At 38.4% G+C, this 23,310-nt stretch overlaps 1 protein-coding gene across 1 annotated transcript in view; it reads right to left on the bottom strand.

The window, feature by feature from the left end:
• COL19A1 (collagen type XIX alpha 1 chain) overlaps window positions 1-23,310 on the bottom strand; it is a 301,251-nt gene that overhangs the window by 78,711 nt on the left and 199,230 nt on the right. The window contains exon 17 of the mRNA XM_081094481.1: window positions 22,238-22,291. Coding sequence (XP_080950607.1) covers window positions 22,238-22,291 — 54 coding nt within the window. The remainder of the gene's footprint in view (window positions 1-22,237; window positions 22,292-23,310) is intronic.

Genomic DNA, 23,310 nt, shown 5'->3' with positions numbered 1-23,310 from the left:
GAGTATGTTTAGTCAAATATTCCAATTAATGGAGAATTACAGGAGCATTAACTCATCAGGTTCCTAAAGGTATGTCAAGGTTAAATCCTGCATGAATGCAGAGAGGTCCTTAATGGGAACATGTAACATTTCACCAGAAGGTCAGCATCAGCATATTTTTATTAAAAGGAATTGTGCCCATAAAACTCTTCAAGGGAAGAGATTTTAGCTTTAGTTTATTTTTGACACTTTTCACAGGGCTTTGATTGATGTGTTATAGAAATGTGTGGCCACTTGTTATTAACTTAGAAAATATGGGAAAATATGTTTTCTATTGCTTTACCCTTTTGAATGCGTTGCACATGACTTTCAGGCGAGGAAAAGATGTCTGCTCTAAGACCTCAGATTTAAGATATTTAAATACTCATTCTTTTCAGTTTACATGGAAACATTTGCTAAGCACTATGGTAAGAGTTGGGGAGACAGCAAAGATGTAAAGGCATTTTCCCCTAAAACTTGCAAAAAGAGAGAAAGAGAAGAGTTTTTTTAGTTTTTTCAGGGATTACATTTTGGGGAGAGGGCCATAAGACAATACAAAGCTTAGCATTATTTTAAAACAAGTAGTTCAAGCCAACAGAGAGGCCGCTATTTAAAAGAAAAAGATTGCAGTCCATCGGTGTGGCTCAGTGGTTGAGTGTCAACTTATGAACCAGGAGGTCATGGTTCAATTTTCGGTAAGGGCACATGCTCAGGTTGGAGACTCAGTCCTCAGTAAGGGGGCGTGCAGGAGGCAGCCAATCAATGACTCTCTCTCGTCATTGATATTTTTATCTCTCTCTTCCTCTCTCTGAAATAAATAAAAACATTTTTAAAATATTTCATAGATCTTTAAAATGCCCAGGAAAATATAATAGAGAAAAAATTTACATTTTACCATAGAAGATAAGACAAAGAAAGATTATGATTGCGTAAACCAAACATTACTGTTGAATAAAGATGATTCTTTAAAAAAGGTATTGAAAGCTTTAAGAAATGGAGAAAAATTTTAAGGAACAATTGCCAACTGCACTCACGGATCTAGCTAACATTGAAAAATTAACAGTTAACATTTGTGACGAGTATTTCTTAGGAAAGACTTGTGACTAATGATCTCTTCCAATATGAAACCTTTGCATTGTGCCACTAAATGTAGAGGACACAGAGATGTAGTGATGGATGTTGGAAGCAGGTTGGTATAACTCTTAAGAAAATAATAGGCCTCCTGAGTAATGGGGCCATCTGTGATTGGAAAGACAAATGATGCTGTTACCTTGCTGAAGTAAAAACAAAGCTAATGTCAGAAAAGAACTCTCATCGCATTATATATTGCTCATGTTTTTTTTTTTTCTTTCTGTGAGCCAGCTTTGTGTAAAGTACCTAGGTCAGTTAGATGAAGTAATGAGGAAAGCAATCACTGAGTTGGAGATTGCTGCACAAAGTTTCCAGCCAAGAAGATGCAAGTTAAAAACTTGTTTTTGAAACTCATGAGACATGAGATTCCATATACATTGATCCATCTGCAATTATATAATGAGGTAAGAAGTTTTAGATACCACATGTAGTATCACTAACAGGTAGCTCAGGACTATATGCTTAGTAGGTGTTTGGTAGATGGTGAATGTGTGTTAATAATGCCAGTTAGAACAAAGAATAGTGATGCGGTGGGTAAATTTTGCTTTATACATAGTCAATCTAGTTAATATGAGAGTCTTACAATTAGGGGTCCCAAATGTGGCAGAACAATTAATAACAGAGTCTCTGAAATAGAACAAAAGAATCAATAAAATAATAATAGCAAATATATAGTGCTTATTGTATGCCAGATGTTATACCAGGGGCTTTACGTGGATTAATTCATTTAATCCCCACGATGACACCATGAGGTACATACCATCATTATTTCCAATTCAACAGTACAGAAAACGAGGCTTGAAATTGTTAACTGGTCCCAGGTCACACCACTGGTAAGTGGCAGGGCTAATATTTAACATAGGCAGCCTGGGCCCAAACTCTACCATCTTAACTTAAAAGCAGACTCTCAGCCTAAAATAATTTTTGCAGTAATTTCTTTATCATGCTGACCATGCTGTTGAGAATACTAGGTGATCACTTTCCCTTGTTCTACTTCCCATATTGAAATTGGAAAAAAAAAATCAACAAAACTGGTGCTCAGCACTTCTCATGAGCCAGACCGTGCTTGATGCAGGAGGGGAAGAAATAAGAACTTTGCCTGTAGATGTAGTCCTAGTGGATAGCTGTTCCTTGCATCTCTGATCTATATGCATATAATCTCTCAAGACATGATAGGAAGATTATGCCTGAATATTACAAAAAATTCCTCTCAATCCACAACTGTACTAAAATGCATCCTATCTTTGCAGAGGTTAAGAGAGCAGGTTGTCAAAGGATATAAGTGGGCATCTTCAAAGGGGGCCCTTGGGGGAGTAAGGAGAAAGAAGCAGAACATCAAACAATATGAGAGGGGTTTCCTGGTACAGAACAGGTAAATGGATGAAAACAGTAAAAATAACAGGATGGTGATAACTTTTTAAAAAAATTGGGTGAGAATGGGTCTGATCTTTTACAGACTGGCTATCGGCCTATGGCACACAGGTGTATTCCATAAATACAGAATATATTCCTCATCTGGAATCCTGACCTGGCTGTTGAGTGTATCACTGGGGGGATAGGGTAGGAGAGCTCTAAAAACAATAGCAAGAGCATAGCTCACGGAACAGAGCCACTGGCCAATAGAAAAGTGTGAACAATATTATTCAGATATCCACAGGATTAACAAACCCTATAAAAGTTACTGCCACATTTTCATATGTTCTGTTCTTGCATTAAAATGTCATACCCACGAAGTAGTACTCCAAATGGGGTCAATCTGAAATTTCAGTCTCCACTGCTTAATCGACTGATGAGCATTTATGATGACATTTTCTTCCTGTTCTTTTAGTCACTGGGATACTTTGGGTGCCACAAATTTCAAGTTTAATGTAACAGAGATTTATAGCTAACAGCCTACCCTGCAGGCAATACTTCACACAAACTCTCCCAGGGGGCTGAAGAAACCCTACAGCGACCGAAAGAAGATACCAGCACAGAGTCCTTAGGCTGTCTACCTCTCCGCTGACTGCAGTCAGTACAGCAGCCACTCACGGGGTTGTTCTCAAACTGTCAGAGGCAAACAACCTTGATCAATGTGGAGACAGTGACCACAGAGAAACACTGCACAAAAATGCCAAGAGCAACTCTGCTTCCTGTAAGAAAAACAATGTAGACCCTGGGGTCTTGGAATTGGTGGCTGTCCTATTAACCACATTCCCCAAGAGATGTGCTATTGTGCTATTTTCTATTCTGGCACAAAAGCACAGTTGGAGAAGATCCAAAAAGCCATTTGTTTCCTCCGTTAGCAAGAGCTGTCAGTCTTGTAGACTATCAATCAACTCTGAGGGAGGAGAAGTAAAGACCTGTGATAAGTGACAGGTCTCCTGGCATCACACAGTTTTAGTAGATGCTCCAGGGCACTTGGGAGGTCACTTTCTCTGAGGTTCACAATTATAAGGACTCGTCAAAAAGATGCATAGATGACCCAGGATGAGTGGAGAAGAGAGGTCAGTTATGGAGGGCACATCAGCCTTGACTAATGCTTGCAGGAGCTCTCCTAGGAAAACCATTTGCAGGTTTATAGAAAGGAAAAATGTCCCAAATCTTGCTAAGGATGGTGACCTGCAATATAGTGATACAGAAATCATGGTCATGTAGTGTCTATCTTTTATTCATTTCTGCTTCACTCTATTTGTGCTGGGTTGGGAGACACAGGACATCTGGGTTAAAGTGATGGGTACAAAATTATAGAGCAGCTTTAAAATGAATTTCAGGGAGATATACCTGTTCAGAATCCAACTTTACTTAGGTGTAATTACTTGAGAGAGCCTGTTGTTGTTTCTTACTGCAAAGAACCATATTTAGTGTGAACAAGTGAATTAAAGTTACATTCAGTTTGGGAGTGTATACACTCATCAATAGTTTAAGGAATTTTTGTGGGGGGGGGGAGGGGGCTGAAATCTTGTTAGATAAAGATGGAAAATAGAGAAATATATCTGACACCAGCATCATCAGATGGGTAGTGTAAAAATGAGGAGTTGCTTGCATGATCAAAGATTGGAAATGTTCTCAGTTAAAAACCATACTTCCTTAGTCCTGGTCCCAGCTGCATTTTCATTTCCAGCCGGTTGATGTAGCACACTTAGTTTGAAGAACTCGACTTTTGCCTTTTTTCCCCTTCCCTGATCTTTGCTATAAACTCTGTGCAAGTCAAGGTTCAGGTCCTTTGATTCAGCTTTAGCACACTGTAGATATTCTAAATCAAGATCTCCCTGGCTCCTCAGCCAACTTTTTTATTCCCCCTCTGATCCTTCCTCCTGAACTGTTTTCCTTTCTCCCTTGCATCCTTTAGTTCTGCATATTGCTGGCTAGTCTCCTTGAGCCATCTGGGTGCCACTCTCCCGGCACCATAGCTTTTCAACCTCTTATTAGGAACTCCTTTCAGGGTTCACAAATATGTATTTTCAGGATACACATACCTGCCTCTGGCCCTGTGGGTTTCCAATTAACTTCATTAACAACCTCTGAAATACCAAAAACCTCTGTGAAGAAAGTTGTACTAGTCAACTCACTTCAAACATGCCAAAAATTGCTTTGTCATAAGAACAAATAGAAAGTTTGTTATTGTAAAGTCATTTGTGCTAATTTTCAAGAAATGGTCCCAATTTTCTAAAAGCCAGTAAAAAAAAAAAACAGTCAGAGGTCAGTAATTTCTTTTCCCTTGGTACTAAAATAAATATTATGAAGCCTAAATTCATCCACAGGAATGGGAAGATGAAGCACCTTTCAATAGACAGTCTCCTGGAAAAGCTAATGTCAGAAAGTGTTTCTCTCATATAAATTTCCATCTCTAACATTATTTATAACTTGTACTCTGACTATAGTGGCTTATGAACATGCCTGTTTTTCCTGTTGGAATGAAAATTCCTCGCAGGCAAGGAGTTTAAATTTTCTTATCCTATCATAACACAGGATGTGGTACATAGTAGCTCTCCCTTCCCCCCAAATGTCTGTTGAATTCAGTAGAATAATTACTTTCACAAGAAAAAATCTGAGGGGAAAGCCAATTTCTTGCTTGTTGGTTTTGGTTTCAGTTAGAAATGGCAGCAAACAGTGCGGAGGTCTTGCTGCTTCCAAACTCACAGACAACAGGGCCAATAGATTGAGATTGATCTAAGAATCTGCCTAAATAATTAAAAACTAGGCTTCAGTGAGCTCCAGTTAAGTAGGAAAGAGCTTATGAATGGATTTAAAAATATATATTTATTTATTTCAGAGAGGAAGGGAGAGGGAGAGAGAGAGAGAAATCTCAATGATGAGAGAGAATCATTAATCAGCTGCCTCTTGCACGCCCCACACTGAGGATCCAGCCCACAACCCTGACCAGGAATCGAACCATGACCTCCTGGTTCATAGGTCGATGCTCATTCACTGAGCCACACTGGCCAGGCTGAATGGATTTTTTTTCTTTTTACCAGAATTACAATTTAGAAAGTTGTATTCTAACTGAGAGAAAAATCAATAATACGCTTTAGATAGAAAATATTTGGGAAACCAATTCCTTTTTCTTTTAGACACAGATCCTTTTATTTATCTTAAATATCTGCTCTAAAAGAATTTTTCAATTTCTCTTGGGACTTAATTATGTAGGTTAAGCAACTGTAATTTTATAATGGGTTATTTTTCTGAGAATGCTTCTGCTACAAAATTTTTGTGACTATGGAGATGCCACAAAATTGCTGAAAATGCTCAAACTGCAAATATTTCTGAAGTCAGGAGAAAGTTCACTGATGTTCATATTATGTTTACATTTCAATACAGAGACCTAAACTTCCCCTTCAGGGATTACAATGGGAATATAGTATAGAGCTACAATGTACCACAAGTATTAGGTAAAATTTAAGGTTCCTGAGAAGGAGCTCTTGTTCCTCAAAGTATCCCACCTACTTTCTCTGGTTTATGCCTAAAACTCCATAAAGGTAGTTGGATTACTTGGCATTGGGTTTTATCATCAGCTCAAATGCAAATGTTCCTGGAAGATGTAAAACTAACCCTTCATATTTAGACAGCTCAGGATAATTCTAAAAGTGTTTTCACTTATATTTTCTTGGATGGCAGGGTGATGTCATTGCAAAACACATGATTTTATTTGGTGTTCTTAATATCTAAGTGAGGTGGATATTATTATATTCTCCATCTGACATGAAACAAAATGAGAGATCCCTTCCCCAACCCAATCGCACAATAAACAAATGGTAGAACTAAGTCTAAGAGCTGTTCCACTCTAATATATTCCTATGAAAGTCAGACCCAGGGCCCTCACTTTCAGCATGAGGGTGTCAGAAATGGAGCTACTTCTGAATCAGATGTTGAGGTTAACTTTGCTTGTAAGAGGTGGGAACTCAGAAATAAACTCTGGAAAAACTCCTATTTCAAGCTAATCAGAAGGGCATATAACATTCATTTGGCCAATACACAGACATAATCACAAAATTGGAAGTGCCCTCTTCCTTAAGTAGATGCTTTCAAGTGTTGTTGTTTTTTTCACATGGAAAATAGAATCTAATGAGTTTTTCTCGATGATGAATAAGTCAATGAAGGTATTTAGGTAACATTCTTAGATGAAGTTTTTCTATAAAGACTTGAATGGAAGAAATAGAAAGGAGAGCAAAGCAGGTGGAAGAAAACATTACATGAGAATGAGAAGGATAGAACTGGGGAAAGTATCAACACTTCTGCTTTAGAAATGGCAGGCCATGGGCCCTGGGAAAGAAATAAGGAGCAGATAGCAGAGAATGATAAAATATTAATAAATAACAATACTTTCCCTTAGAAAGTAATAACTGTACATATATTATTGCAATCCAATGAGGTAGGCATTATCATTATTTTACATGTAACAAAAGGTTAATCATCTTATTCAAGGTCATAAAACTAGTAGACAAAAGCTAGGTTTCAACTCAACTCAGCCTGACCCCATAGCTTTGATCTTTTAATTCTTTTGTTTATCTGCCTCACAGTAAGTGGGGTGACAGATTAAAAAAACAAACAAAATAGAAATCATCTTAAAGCTGCTTTAAAAAAATCATGGAGGACATTTAATAGAATCTCTTAATGAGACACAGAATCAATAGGGCCAAGCAAAGAGAGCTCTGGGACATGATATAGATACACATTTTCAAAGATATAGATGACAAGAAGAGATCAAGGGAAAGTGACTAGCATGAAAAGAAGGTAAGGAAAAGAGAACCACAGGCAGACACTGAGAACTGTTAAAATCTTGCAGGGCTTAGATTAGAGAGAGATAAGCAGAGAGGTTTCTGAGAAGGTAAAGGAAAGATGTTGGCAATTTAAAAAAATATATGTGTTTTTACTGATTTCAGAGAGGAAGGGAGAGGGAGAAAGAGGTAGAAACATCAATAATGAGAGAGAATCACTGATTGGCTGCCTTCTGCATGCCCATACTAGGGATGAAGCCCACAACCCAGGCGTGACCTGACTGGGAATCGAACCATGACCTCTTGGTTCATAGGTCCATGCTTAACCACTGAGCCATGCTGGCAGGGCGACTTGGCCATCTTAATCAGCATCTCAACTTTGAGGTTCAAATGACACCAAACAAAAGGTAAAAATTCACAGCATTTATGAGACGATAGAAGGAAAGGAAAAAGAAAAATGGACATAGTAGAAACAAGACTAGTTAACCCAGAGAATAAATTGCAAGGGGATAACTGTGATAAGCTTAAATTCCTATGGGCATGAAACTGCAGTGAAGAACAGTTAGGGGAAAATTGTCACACTTAGAGAAAATGAAATATCCTTCAAATAAGACTACAATAGCACCACTGCATTTGCTGTGGAGGAGAGATTTGTGTATTAGCATTCTGGGAATCTGAAGGATTTAAGTGATACAGCAATACACTGGTTTAAGCATTCTTCAAGGACATCTTCTGGGGACTTGAAAAGAAAGTAATAGCAGCTTTGTGGGAAGCCAGCAGCCACACACTCATTCTGGGTTAATCTCTGGAAGTCCTGAGCAGCACTGTGATCCATGATCTTCTCTCATCACAGCCAGTTTTCCCCTGACAGCGGCATCTACCTGCACCATGCTTGGAGAGATCGATAGCTCCTAAGCATCTCAGGCTAAGATATTGCCAGCATTCTTGGTTCAGAAGTTCAGAAGCAGTGCGATTAATAGGTGAGGAATTGCAGCAAAGGCAGCTTCTGAATCTTGAATGAGAATTTATCACATCTGCCACTTTGGACATTTTTCAAACGATTCCCCTGTGTGTTCCAGGAAGTGCTCACTTGAGCTGGGTTTGTCTCTTCTGGCCTGCATACTGAGCTGTGTAATTGAGGGAACTCAAGCATAGGCCGTTTATGGTTGTATGAATAAGCAAAATACTCAATATGTGACCTGATTGTTTTCCCAAACTGCACAGTCCCCGGTTTTACTTGTCATTTTGGAACAGGAGTGGGAGGATGAGACTGACAGTGAATGCATTCAGTGGGTATAATTAACCCATTTCATGAAAGCAGATTTTCTAAATTATGCTATGAAGCTCATAAAATTTTAACACTTTCTTTTCTACGGGGGGGGGGGGGTGCATATTTTTTAAAGGTGCTTATTTTTTTCCTGATCTCATGAAACAAATCAATCAAATTGACATAAAACTATTGCATTATTGATAAGAGTGGGAAACTTCTGACTGATTTCCATGACATGATGGTTAGGGAAAAAATGATTCCTCCTCTAATGCTGCCATTATACTTATCCACCCATCAAATGTTTCATACTCCTCTCTCCCCAGTGTGTCCTACAAAAGGAAAAATATTATTTGTCAGCTTCCTGCAATATGAGTAGCAGCAGGAATTTTGAGAGTGCCTTGCCATCCCACAGAAGCAGCACCATTGACCCAGCACAAAGTGATAAAGCCACAGGGGCATGAAAACTAGTAAGGATGGAAATGAGTGAAACAACTTATTTGTATCCAGGAGTGTCCCCCAAAGCTCATTACCAACAAAACCTATACCTGGTTTTGTATACCAGGTACCTCTACCTGCTTGTCTGACCTCAGGAATCTCTCAATATGCTACCTAAATCTGGAGGGAAGTTGGCCCACATAGCAGCACCTATCAATACTTTGAGTTTCCATTTACTGTAATTAAGTGATAACATTCACTCTCTTTAAAAGTGTTGGTAGAGCCCAACAGGCATGGCTCAGTGGTTGAGTGTCGACCTATGAACCAGGAAGTCATGGTTTGATTCCTGGTCAGGGCACATGCCGGGGGTTGCGGGCTCGATCTCCAGTGTGGGGTGTGCAGGAGGCAGCTGATCAATAATTCTCTCTCATAATTGATGTTTCTATCTCTCTCACTCTCCCTTCCTTCCTGAAATCAATAATATATATTAAAATGTTGGTAGAATGACAATGCTTCCTGTGCAGAGAAAATGCACTTCCCAGGGCAAATTGCTGGGACTTAGGATACCCAGGCTGATGGCCATGGCTTATGCACTGCCAGCAGTTACATAGAAGCCAAGAGCATGGGCAAAATTTGAATAGCTGGGGACATTCAGAACAGGTCTGGGGAAAAAAGCAAAATGAACAATCTGTAGGTTTTACTGGGGTGGGTATTTTGTAGTCTCCACTTTCAACTTGAATGTGTAACATCAAGATTTCTCTCTGATCTATCAGTTATACCAATGATAAATCTGCAAATGACAATTGTTAGCTCAAGTGAGCACCATCGTTATGGAGAGTATACTCAGGGCAGTTCTAGTAAAAAATACTTAATTATTTCATTTTTAAAACACCTAGGCCTAGTCCACAAAAGAGTTCAGTCAGAGGAGTAGACACTGACACTCTAGGCTGGAGAATAAGTAATTAGTGATATTAACCTTTGCTAATCCCATAAAAATGATTTTTCTACTTTTGAAAATAAATTTAGAATATTCAGTATGCTGCAAAGTATAGAAAATGATACAATAAGTATTGATGAATCCACAATCCAATGTTGTCAGATCCGAAACATCTGCCATATTTACTTCAGATCGTTTTACTTTTTAACAAACATACAGATAAAACTAAAGCTCCTGCAAATTTTTTTCTATCAAATTTCCTTCCATGTTTCAGACCCCCCAGATAATGCTGAAAACTTGCTGCTTCTCTAGTCACATAATTTCTTTCAGTATTTCCTTTGATCAGAACAGTCTCCTGCCATGTTCCAGTAGAGAAAACTGACTGTAGGGATTTAGCAAAGCCCCTTACTGTCCAAGGCCCAGAGTTTTCTTATTGTTAAAATGGACATAATCTGTTTTTGCCCACCTCACAGAACCATACAGTGGTAAAATTAAATTTCTGTAAGGAGACACTTTTGAAAACTCTATCGTCCAATACAAACTATATGGTTACTTAGGAAATAAATCTCCCTTTCTTAATATCTTCTCCAAGGCCAATCAGATGTTTTAAGACCTTAATGTCTACCCACCACAGAGAAATGGTGCATAACCCATGCCCTAGCCCAACTAATAATAAGTTTGGTGGCCATACCAAGGATTTTAAATATTCTGTTCTATCACTGCTATACAGAATACATGTCAGTTCAGATGTCTTAGTAGTTGGTTTCAATAACATAATTCAAGGTGAAAAAAGCAGGTAGTGGCTGTAAGATAAAATCCTGTTTCTCCAGAGTGGAGCTATAATTAGTAAAAAACCCAGGAAGTCAGAAAGTGGCTACTAATGTCCCACTGCTGCTATTCAGGGAGAGAAAAAGAGTAATTAGGGAATTGGACCCTAGTGCTAGCTTTCAAATTCACAACCTGATAGCCTCAGCTGCCTCACTTGCATGTCTACGTATTCTGTGGCAACACAAGGTGACAATGGAATGTTAGCAATGTTGGCAACAGCTGTCTTGTCTGGGACCATGACCCTAGTGGGGAACAAGTGGCAATAAAATGATTAACTGGCCATGTCTCCATTTTATAGATCTTATGTATCTTTATTTTTAAATCTAAGAAAGTCATCTTAATTTTAAGAAATAAAATGACTATACCCATTGATTCAAATAAATGGTTAGGTTCATTTTTTTCCAAAGATATCATCATTACAGTACATAGCCTTTGGTTATTTAATAGACCCAAGAGATTCAGATTCTCTGCTGAGAGGAACAGTGAAAAATATGACAAAACCCTGATCAGTTCAAGGCTCCTGGAAGGGTTGTTAAGAATATGAATTAAATTCCCAATTGAGACATAAGAGCCTCAAAATACATACAGTCATCTACTGGATGTTTGAACAAGAAATCAAATGTTTTAATCAGACATTTATTTTGTCATCCCTCTTATTCAGCAGACCAAAATGTTTGGGGGTACTAATTTGTTTCGGAAGTGGGCCTTGCTATATGTGGAAAACAATAACTTTGCACCTCAAGTTCGCAGTATATAATAAATAAAGTTGGAGATAGAAGGCATAAAAGTTGAGGATAGTGATAGATCATGGGGTACAGGTACAGTTCTATGGTGTTTTGAAGGCATACATGTTCATTGCTATGGCTGTTCATCTGATCCAACCCATAACTTATCAGAAAGGAAGCAACAGGACAAAATGGACTTATTATATGTGATTAGAGTCTCCATCTTTAAGGAAAAATGCAGTATCCACTGAATTAGGCAAGATTAAAATTAAATGGGCTACTAACAAAGCTTTGTCAGTTTCTTGTTTTCTCTCAGCAAACAAACCAACTCCCTGTGTATGTAAATACTAAAAATAATCTGTTAAAAATGATGTAGCCATTAGAATTATCAGTAGAAACAATGATGTTATCACATCAAAATAAAAATCTAACCTCTAAAAATCTAATCTCAGGAACAAGCACAAAGAACAAGACTTACAAAGAGAGATGTGACATGTTGACTATTTTCCTTGCCTCTTATTACCATTAATACCCCCCGACTCCCCAACTCCCATTTCTGCTCTCATTGGGCCCTACATGATAACAGCCACTCAGCTCCAAAACCTTTTCTGGTACTATTCTTCTCCTAGTTCCTTTATGTTTATTAAATACAGTCAGCTCTTTCCCACCTCAGGCCCTTTGATGCCCTGATCTTTCTGGGTGGGAAGTTCCTGCTCTGGCCCTCACATGGCTAGCTCCTTTTACTGTAATGTCATCTAATGTCACTCAGAGATACCACGAGGACCACCTTATCTAGAGCAACAACTCTTCCTTCCAAATCATTCTCACATACCCACTCATTTCCCCTATACCTATAGCTCCTCATGCTAAACTGAAATTGTTTGTCTACCTATTGAATTGCTTATTAACCACTGTGCCCCCTCCCACACAACAGTGTAAGTTCCTGAAGGTAGAGGCCTTGTCTGTAGTTTGTGTTTTGCTATGATCAATAAGTATGTGTTGAATAAGTGAATTCAATTTCACACCCTAAATTCACTCTTTTAACTGTGTACACTGTGATATAACCATGACCTTCAGGACTAGGCAATGACTCACGCTTTAAAGGTGAATGAAGCTCTATACTGAAATTAAAGCTATAATAAAAACAACAAGGTTATATATATTTCAAACCATATTGTTGTTTTAGCAAAGAAGCATAACTTCCATTGGAGTCAGCTCCCACAAAATTAACACTGTAGAGTTTTGTCAGCATTTTACAAGAGATGGGCATTAAAGACCCATGAGCTAAGGGCTTTCACTTCAAGAGAGCATCTCATTGACATTGAAAATGACTGTAATGAAACAGCATTTGTATTTAAAATACAAGATAAGCAGAAAATGCAACAAAACCCTAAAAATAAATTTTGAAAATCATGTAGATTTACAATTAAGCATCAAACACTGAAAAATTTCCATACCTTGGACATCCTTCAAAGGGCTGTGAAGTGTCATTCTTTGCTCAGAGCTTTTACAGTGAAAACAGCAGAGGGAGCTGCTGCCCCACATTACAAATTTCTTAAATTTCTGTTTTCAACAAAAATTGCTATGCACTGAAATGGGACACATTTGAGCCCACTGCTCAATTCTCATGCTGCAATAATGAAACAATGCACAAAAACAATGCCAGAAAAAAGAGAAAGGAAATCAAGAGCCCTGCCTGGAACAGAGAGAAATAATAACACATCTTAAAATTAATGTGGTTTTAAATAAACACTTTTTATAGTGATGATGAATGAGAAGTAAAGTTAATGTCAAATGGATGGGCTAATTGTAAGTCCTTTAATGGCTCATTAGTTAAAGTCTCCTGCCCTCCCTTCTGCTTTGCCTCATTCTCAGCTGCTCCCTTCTCTTTTCTAAAGCAATGAAAACCAGAATATTTTGAAATAAACTAAGACATTTCAAGTCTCAAGACTTTCCAAGTCTCATTATCATAACATAAAGCCACTATTTTCTGTTGCTTATTCTACTCAGATAACAAGAAGGCTTTAAAGAAAAAGAGAAATTTTTATTAGAGTGTGAGGGATAGTAGTTGAGACTTAGAGAAGATCACAACTAATAAAATGCAACAGCTCAGATCATGGATAAACAGCCCCACAAGCAAGGCAGAGGCTGTAAATCAGAGAAGAAAAAACACTGAATGCTTAGACCTGGTTGTTAGTACTACTACTACCTGATTGTGAGTAACTTTTATGTATCTCTTCGTGAGTAGATTTGCATATCCAGAATAAGTATTCCATGTTGAGCATATGGTCTTTCATTTTAGCAATTATTTGAAAGACTTTCAAATGTTTAATTGGATTTTGAGAAACTGGTAAGACAAAAAAATGTGTTGGCCCAGTTACAGATTCAAGACAATCTCTTATATCTACAATGCTATATGAGTGAATGGATGTTCAGAAAGAGCAATGGATTTAAGTGTATTTAGATAGAGTCTTACATTTACAAGAAAGTTCTTTCACATACTTGGCATTTGATTCTTCCAGCAACTGTGTAAAGTAAACGTGGCAGGTACTGTCATTTCAAATTTGAAGAAAAGGGAGTCTGACATGGAAATGCCAAGCGCATTGTCCAAGGACACACTTGTGAGGCGGATTCATTTCCTCACTGTCTTACACTGTCCCACTGTCCTATGGCTCTGCAGGGCCATGAGTTACCTTGGAAAAATCAAACCATTTTCTGTGTGTGGTGTGAAAAGTAAAGCTGATCTAGTCAAATTGTAAACTGGAAACTTGTCTTTCACACCTGTGATCCAGTAGAATGAAGCTGGGCTTAAGGATCAGTTCCTGGGTGTTAATTCTGGCTGCCCCCACTTACACTGGTGTGACCGTGGACATTATAAATTGAGGATAATTTCTGCTTCTCACCATAGCTGTGAGGCTGACACAGGCAGTGGCAGGAGAGTACCCTAAGCAGAGCTAGTGCAGTAATAAGCTCTCCTGAGCCATTCCTTTCTTTTGAACTTATTTCCTTGTTAGTGCTATTTCTTCCCCCAGGGAGATGCTTAATGCTTGTATGCTTCCTCTATGAAAAACTGCTCTCTACCATAATTTTAGTGTATTTGCTGGTATTAGCAATCCAAGACATCTCTACTTAATGGTTTCTCTCCAGTGAAGGATATTCATTCAAAATGAGACGGCAGAAGTTATTCAAGGACATTTGGAAGCTTTACCCCTTTATAGGTAAGATCAAAGAACAAGCTGGACCAACACTTTATAAAAAAAATACGTTCATCATAAAGTGTTGTAGCTAGCTCTGTTAACCAGTTAGGTGCTCTTCAATTACAAGCATTCCGATTAAGGATAATCCTATATAATAAAAGGCTAATACGAAAATAGACCGAATGGCAGAACAACTGAACAACTGGTTGCTATGACATGCACTGACCACCAGGGGGCATGAACAGAACATGGTGGACATCAGCAGCAGGTGGCAAAGTGTGGAACATGGTAGGCATCTGCTGGGGTGGGGACTGTGGAGCAGGTGAGTGGGGGTGGGGGATGGTGGTGCCAGACCAAGGCGGGGCACTGATTGCTGTCATCAGGGTGAGCCTCTGGTGGTTACTGAAAATTCTTTGCTCCTATGCGCCATGGTCCCACCTGATGCTCACACCCACTGCCAGCCGGGGTTCTGATGGCTCAGAGCCGTCAGCGGGTGCAAGCAGGGCCAGTGCCCTCAGTGCATGGGAGCAGCAGCAGCGGGAGTGGGGCTGCGGGCAGACAGGGGACCAGGGGCCATGGCAGATGGGCCGAAACTCACCCCCATGCCCACCACAGCCTCGTGGCCCACAGTTCCTTTCAAGGTGCACGAATTCATGCACTGAGCTCCTAATTTCATTATATTTAGATTACATATGTGTAAATTTCAATTAAGTCTTCCCCAAAGAGAGGAAAAATTGCTATTCAATGTAGGGAGATGAGGAGCTTAAATGGAGGAATATGTATGGCTTTGATGAAACACCAATTCATCAAGACAATTTAATAACATTAGTTCACTAGATCTACTTTTTGTAAGTATTTCATATAAGAATTTTTTCCCTAGGAAATATACTCTTTCAGGGGGAAAGAGGTTTTCCTCCCATAAATATATATATATACAGTATATGCTAAATGGAAAGTTGTGGGGAAAATTATTCTTTGTAAACAACATATCATTTTGGTACAAATCTTTCTTTAAAAAGTGAGAAAATACAAATTTGGCTTCAGAACCAAGATTCACAAGTAGAAAAAATTGGTTAAAATGTTTTAATTACGGGAGATGCTTCAGGCCATTCGAGATTTCTTTTAGTTCTATTTTTAAAAAATTTCTTTGACACTCCCTAAATAACAACACTGTCTTTGATTGAAGGGACATCTCTAAAGCCCCGCAGGGAAGAACATTTTCTTGAAGAAATTGAGCAAAGTATGCTGTTATCAAAGGATCCATGCCTCCTAATAACTCTTATTCTTCTTTGGTTCTTTTCAGATAACTACACTGAAGTTTTTCCCCTCTAACTGTTCTAAGGGCTAATTGCTTAAAAACACATACTAAAATTTTATACTATTCATTTGCGGCATAGTACATATTGTTTGATTGCTATTTGATAAGGTAAAATGTATATATTTTTACATTTCAAATTGTCTTAAGAAATTCTAACACGTGCTTCAGGGATCTCACACGCAAGCCACTAGGGTGAGTCATACACCATCTCCCAATCTCAACCAGAAGTGTTTTAGCTCTGACCAGCCATTCCCTCTTTCTCATATTACCTTCCTTCCTGCTGTGAAATGGGGCTCATGTCACATAGAGTCCAATGTTGAAAAAGGCAAACAAATAAAACGCAATATTTTGACTTAAAAATGTTCACAAGTGTTAAAAAATACAAATAGTGCCATGGGACATCTTAGCAGAGATAAGAAAATATTCTACTGATACTTTAAAAATAGTAAATAGACTAGAAGAGATAAACCAAAGAACCTGTACACTTAATATGCATAGCCCATGGATGTGGACAATAGGATAGTGAAGACCTGGGGGAGTGGGTAGGGACTGTGAGGAGGGGGTTAAAGGGGAAGTGGATGGGGCATATCTGTAATACTATCAACAATAAAAATATATTAAAAAAATAGTAAATAGTATGATAGCTGCAATGAATGGTGCTTATTCTCTCAACAACCCAACTCTACTGTGCCACTAGACTGTAACCTATCAATGAAATCTGGCATGGGACACTCCACTGTGGGGAGCCTCTATAGGGTTAAGCCTCGGACTGACCTGTTGGCAAAGTCACAAACAAGTCCCAGCTTAGAGGGCACAGTCCTCTTAAGCATAATTAGGCTTGAACTTATAACGCTCCCTAGATCTTACCTGGGAAGCTAATGGGCTGAGGGAAGTGCAACAAGAACAAAAACAAGTGAAACTCACAAGAACAGTGTAAACACGTGAAACTCACAAGAACAGTGTAACTTTGGTAACCACTACCTTGTTTACCTCTGACTATAAAATAAAGGCTCAGCTTGCCTCAGAATCTTTCTCTGTGGCCTCAGCCAGGCACAGGAAGATCCATGGAGACTAAAGAGAGCTAGAGAGTTCTGAACGCTGTCTCCGTGTAAAACATTCTTCGCCGACTCCGTCCACACCTTTGGGAACCCCGGGAACACTGGGGCTGGACCCCGGCACTCCACTTAGAACTCTTCACAGATTTTGTATTGCTGCATGACCGTGGGGCTTGACATGAGGTTTACCAGGACCCTACCTGGGCTTGACTTGTCAGTGCTGTGAGAGAACTGGTGGGCTATCTGCCTGCCGCCAGTCCCCAGAAATTCAGCACGTAATTGTTTTTGTTCAGGCTGTTTTCCTCTATTAACAGTACTTAGCTTGCATTCTCTTTCCCCTCTATTTACTTTACTGGAAAAACCTTGTCAACTTTTTTTTTTTTTAAATATATTTTATTGATTTTTTTACAGAGAGGAAGGGAGAGAGATAGAGAGTTAGAAATATCGATGAGAGAGAAACATCGATCAGCTGCCTCCTGCACATCTCCTACTGGGGATGTGCCCGCAACCCAGGTACATGCCCTTGACCGGAATCGAACCCGGGACTTTTCAGTCCGCAGGCTGACGCTCTATCCACTGAGCCAAACCAGTTTCGGCCCTTGTCAACTTTTAATAAACAGCTTTATCAGGTATAACTGATATAAAAAGAACTGTATATATTTAGTGCATGCAATCTGATGAGTTTGGACAAATGCACACAGTTAAGGGCAGACAATTTAAAATATAAAATGATACACATTTTATCTCTCTTATCAAATAGCAATCAAATAATAAGTAATATCCCTCAAATGAATAGTATATAATTTTAGCATGAATTTTTAAGCAATTAGCCCGTGCGACAATCACCACAGTTAGCTGACATATTCAACACCTCGTTTGTTTCCCTTAGTTTTTCTGTTTGTTTTTGTAGTAAGAACACCTAACATGAGATCTATCCTCTTAACAAATTCTCAAGTGAATATTATATTGTTAACAATAGGCACTATGCTGTATAGTACAACTCTAGGATTTATTAACCTTGCATAATTGAAACTTTATATTCATTGAATAACAACTCTCCATACCTCCCTCCCCCTGGCCTCTGGCGACCACTATTGTGTTCTCTGCTTCTATGAGTTTGACTATTTTAGGAATCTTATGTAAGTGGAATCATGCTGTCTTTGTCCTTCTGTGACTGGATTTCACTAAGTATAATGTCCTCCAGATTAATCCATGGAATTGCTTCTTTTTTCAAGGCTCAACCTTTATGCTTCAATTTTCAATTCCTGAAGGAAACCACCCCAACCATTATCTTTTCTAAACTGTCACCCTCTGTTCACATTTCTGTGAACTAAACTTGAGTCCCTAAGAGACAAGGACACTATTTTACGCATTTCTTTTTTTTTGCAAGCCCAGCTCCTAACAGGCTTTACATAAATGTTTGTGAAACTGTTAAACAAGGTGAGGGAGGAACAGTTTCATTGCTTTTATGAGCTCATTTTCTTCAAATATTAGTTAATATGATCTTGAAATGACTGATTTCAAAGAACTCTGTTCATTTCTAGCATTTGGGAAATAATAGTCAGTCCTCTTGCTAAAGTACATTATGCTTAGAAAATGAAACATGGAGGTGGCAAAGAAAAACGTTATTTTACCTTCCTGTCCAGTGCTGCCTTTAGCTAATTCTTGTAAGTATGAGTAGGTGCCTCAGAGGAATTTCTGCAGCCTGTTGGTACGCACATCATCAATTCAACCAAACATGCAAACAACTTCAGAAAAACCCAACAGCCGATATAAACTGTATCTCAAGAGACAGATTTTATAATTCTTGTAAAAGATATTTTAGTCAACTAGAGGAGTTATTTCAGAATAAAAAAAGACAAGGAGTTTCCATAAACCATAATTCTTAAGCAGAAAGTGAGCTGATGGTCTAGTCTCTTACTTTTTCTTTTAAGTAAAAGCTGACCTATAATAATAAAAAAATCTTCTCTTTTTAGCTTAGTCCCCCACCCCCTGTATTTTTGTAGTCTAACAAATAGGTTATTCTATTATAAAAAATAATAAACCATTTTTTTTAAATACTGTGGACTCAGGATTCAATGCTACTGTGTATTAGACCCATAGCTGAGTTTAAATTGTAAATCTAATATTTGCAATAAAATAAATACCTCTCTACCAAAACATGCTGGAAATTAAAACCTGTGGAACTGAATATTATACATATTTTCATATAGTTGCATATTTCTTAATCCTCTAAATTCTTTAGTCAAATCATTTGATCTATAGTTGAGAACTCGTTCCAGGATTTGGTATAATCCTTTTCTCTCTTGGACATTTGGCAAGCTTGTCATAAAGGCCTTCAAATTCAAATTCTTCCTTTGAGAAAACAATTATCCTGTCCTGACTGCAGCATCAGACATTTAGAAAACATATGAAGGTCTAATCTTGCCTGTTAGCATTCACCAGCTTTTCTTCTTTGTAGCAGAAGACAAGTATTGAAAATCCTATAATGTGTTCTCTGTTTTGCCAGAAACCTTGGAATAAAAATCAACAAAGCTGATTCCTTTGAAGACTGGATTCCAGGGTGCCCAATTCATGCCTCTTTTGTTAACCCCTGCTTACTTTTATAATCAAAATCAACGGACACCAGTACATTACTGGTAAAACAATTCCCTTGAATGGCTAAAGTGGATGAAATGACAGGACAACAATCATTTTTGGCACATGACCACATCCTACTGGAACAGTGGTTCGCAACCTTCTGGCCCTTTAAATACAGTTCCTCATGTTGTGACTCAACCATAAAATTATTTTCGTTGCTACTTCATAACTGTAATGTTGCTACTGTTACGAATCATAATGTAAATATCTGATATGCAGGATGGTCTTAGGCGACCCCTGTGAAAAGGTTGTTCGACCACCAAAGGGGTCACGACCCATAGGTTGAGAACCGCTGTACTGGAGTCTTAAAGTTCTAGATCTGGCCTGGAGCCCTCTAGTGGTGGTTCAGGTCTTTAAAAAGTTCCTTATTTTTTGGTCTTCATTTTCTCATCTACAAAATATATTAATTTGTTTACTTGTTCATTATATAATTAATAACCACATGCTATGTGCCAGAAACTTTGCTAGGCAATGGTGACAAAATAGAGGTTTAAAAAATTCACTGTGCAGTGGGCAGACAAATAAGAAAAATAACAGTTGCAAAATCATGTGTTATATCTGTAGGAGGTATAATGTTATAGGATCGTGGAAGATGACATCACACTTATTGAGAGCCCTGGCAAAGGCCACGTAGGAGAACTGATGTCTGAGCTGAATCATGAAGATAGAGGGATGCTTTCCTAGGTCTGTGGGAGAACATTTGCAAAGCATGGCATTTTTGAGATAGTAAAGGATGATTACACTGTAGATTGCAAATGAAGGAAGGGCACAGAGGAGGATAGGCAAAGATGGGTCCAGGGCAAACTATGAAGGGTCGAGAATGGCATGCATAAAATGTGTAGTCCTTCTTGAAGAAAAGAGAACTTATTAAACAACTGTAAGCCAAAGAGTTACATGATTAGGGTAATGATTTAGAAATATTCATCTGCTTGTAGAAGGTAGAGGCAACAAGACCAGCTCCAAGATGGCTACGAAGACACAAATACGAATTGACAAGGGCCTAAACTAAGGCAGTGGCAATGAGAAAAGAGAGTAGTAGGAGGAGAAGGGTCATGGGCTACTGGGATGTAGAATTGACATAATTTAGGAACTATCTTGATGTGGAAGAAGAGGGACAGAAAAAATTCCAGGATTATTATTAGTTTAGTTTGGGGCATGCTACTTTTCTGATATGTATGAGACCTCCAAGTGGAGATGCAGGAACTCAGGAGAAATGTCTGGGTTGAAATAAGACTGGGAATCTTTAATCCATGCAACAAATAGGTAGGGGAAGAGGGAATCTTGGAGAGCACATGAGACTTGGTTGGAAAGTTTGTAAGGAGGTCATTCTGAGAAAAGGGAAGTGTATGAAAGGTTGCCTGCCCTGTTTATCAGAATTCCAACTTAGGGGAGACTTAGGGGAGTGTCGAAGGTGGTGCCCCTAATTATTCCTTGACCTTTCTAAACAAGCCTGTGTATGTGCAGACCCCCAGGTGCTTACTGGAATCCTTATGCCTAATCTTTGGGTGCCCTTGTCTTGAGAACAATGCAAACAAATGTGTCCTCCAAAATTAACTCACCCTATTGATTATAACTAAAGATAAAAACTGCAATAAAAGCCTAATGAGGCAGGCAATCAGGGATGTCTGGTTGCTATAGCCAGGCAATCCCTTAGCCTCTCTTTCACAGCAAACATGTCAGAGTAATCCATTCATCCATCGCTCAGGGTCTGCTGGTCAGCCCTGGCAAGGGAATGTTGTTAATGAAGGAGAAAAATAAAAAGAATCGTTCTAGAGGTAGGAGGAAAAAATGTCAATGTCACTAAACCAAGAGAACGGAGAGTTTCAAGGGAGCAGCAGTCAACAGTGAAAATTCCTATGTAGTGGTGAAATAAGATGGAGCCTGAAAGGTGTCCTGGGAATCTCACATCGCAGAGACCATTGGTAACTACAGAGATCGCAGTCTCAGTGGAACAGCTGGGACATGAACCAGATTCTAGTGGGTTAAAGAGTCAGTAGAACCACAAGAGATGAAATACTTTTTCTAGAAGCTTGGGGTAAAGGAAAATAACAGCTAATTGGCTAGATCTTTATAGCTTTCTTTAGCAACAACATTCGATGAAATTCTACTAACAAAATAATGTATCAAGAAATGGGGCATGCTTCCCCAGAGATCTCACTACCAGCCTGGCTGTTAAAAAATTGAGGAGATGGAGTCAGGTGGGTTTGGAACATGATTCATGTATTTGGAGCCTTGACTTAGAGTGCTCATGCAGGCAGTATAGTTGTTTCTATGGTATAATGAGATGTGGGTGAGGTGTGCAGACAATTACTGGCCTCCCTTATGTTTTGGTTGATGTGGTGGTAGGAGGTATAGGCAGTACAACCATTTTAAACAGTAGAAAGATGAAAATTATTACCTACAAGGGAATAAAATAGCCCATAGATAAACACACAGAAATAAAGAGGGATTCTCCGCAAAAAACAGTCATCCTATTGTTTACTCACGGGGGGTCCTGGGGGTCCTGGTTTTCCTGGAGGACCTGTTTTTCCTCGTCTTCCCTTAAAAATCAAAGAGAAACAGACAATAAATGATGTGATTCCATTTTCTTCTAAGATGAGACAATATTAAATGGCAATGTTAAAGACAGTAAAAATTAACTAAAAGTTTAAAAAAAAATTCCAAATCCACATCACCTTTCAAGGAAGTCTCAAAGTTATGGGCCAGATATTAACAATCAAGATGAGAAAAACAGTGCCTGGAATGAATAAATCTTAATTGTTATTAGCAGTTCCTGATACTCTAATAAAGTAGCATAAAGTATCTGAAAGATGGTCTAAGATTGGCATTTTATCTGATGATTCTGTGGTTTCAGATGCAATAGTATATGCATTTGTCATCTTAAATTGGTGTTTCTGAAAGAGTGGTCTGAATTCTAATTTAATAGGAGTTGCCTGAGGGTGGGATTGGATGTTAAAAATGATATTATGGGTAAGTCCTAGACTTACTGGTTTAGAATTTCTGGAGAAGGAAGCTGTGAATCTGCATTTAAAAATCACTTTAGGTAATTCCTATACTCACTAAAGTTTGAAATGCACCTCCCTAAGTCATTTCATAATTATATATGCTGTATAAAGTACATTAACTAACTCTTTTCTTCCCTTCGGATGGTTAAGCTGTTTTATAAGTGAACTAAAACATATACTTGCTTATTAATTTTCATTATTGTAACTGAATGTTAACTCTCCCAAGTCTACAACCAGCTAAAGTCCAATTGCAAGAGTTAGAAAAATAAGATCATGCTAACATTTAAAATTGTAACTGTTTACCAAATATCCTTTAAAGAGGAAAAATTTTCCCTTTCTAATAGAAGGAAGTAAGCTTAGGTGTTGAAAACAAACATTTCGAACAAGAAACATCTCTGAGCATGTTTTCTAAATATGGCCATGCTATGTCATTGTTACTAATATCTTTTTAATTACCATATTGGTAGTATATTAATACATATTAAGGCTTGTTTCTACTGAAAAATAAACGTATTGGGTTGATCTTTTAAGGACTTTTAGGGAGAATTATAAGC

Source organism: Myotis nattereri (genome assembly GCF_964212035.1).
Source record: "Myotis nattereri genome assembly, chromosome: 6".
Taxonomy (NCBI): domain Eukaryota; kingdom Metazoa; phylum Chordata; class Mammalia; order Chiroptera; family Vespertilionidae; genus Myotis; species Myotis nattereri.
This window is presented reverse-complemented; position numbering and strand designations above follow the sequence as displayed.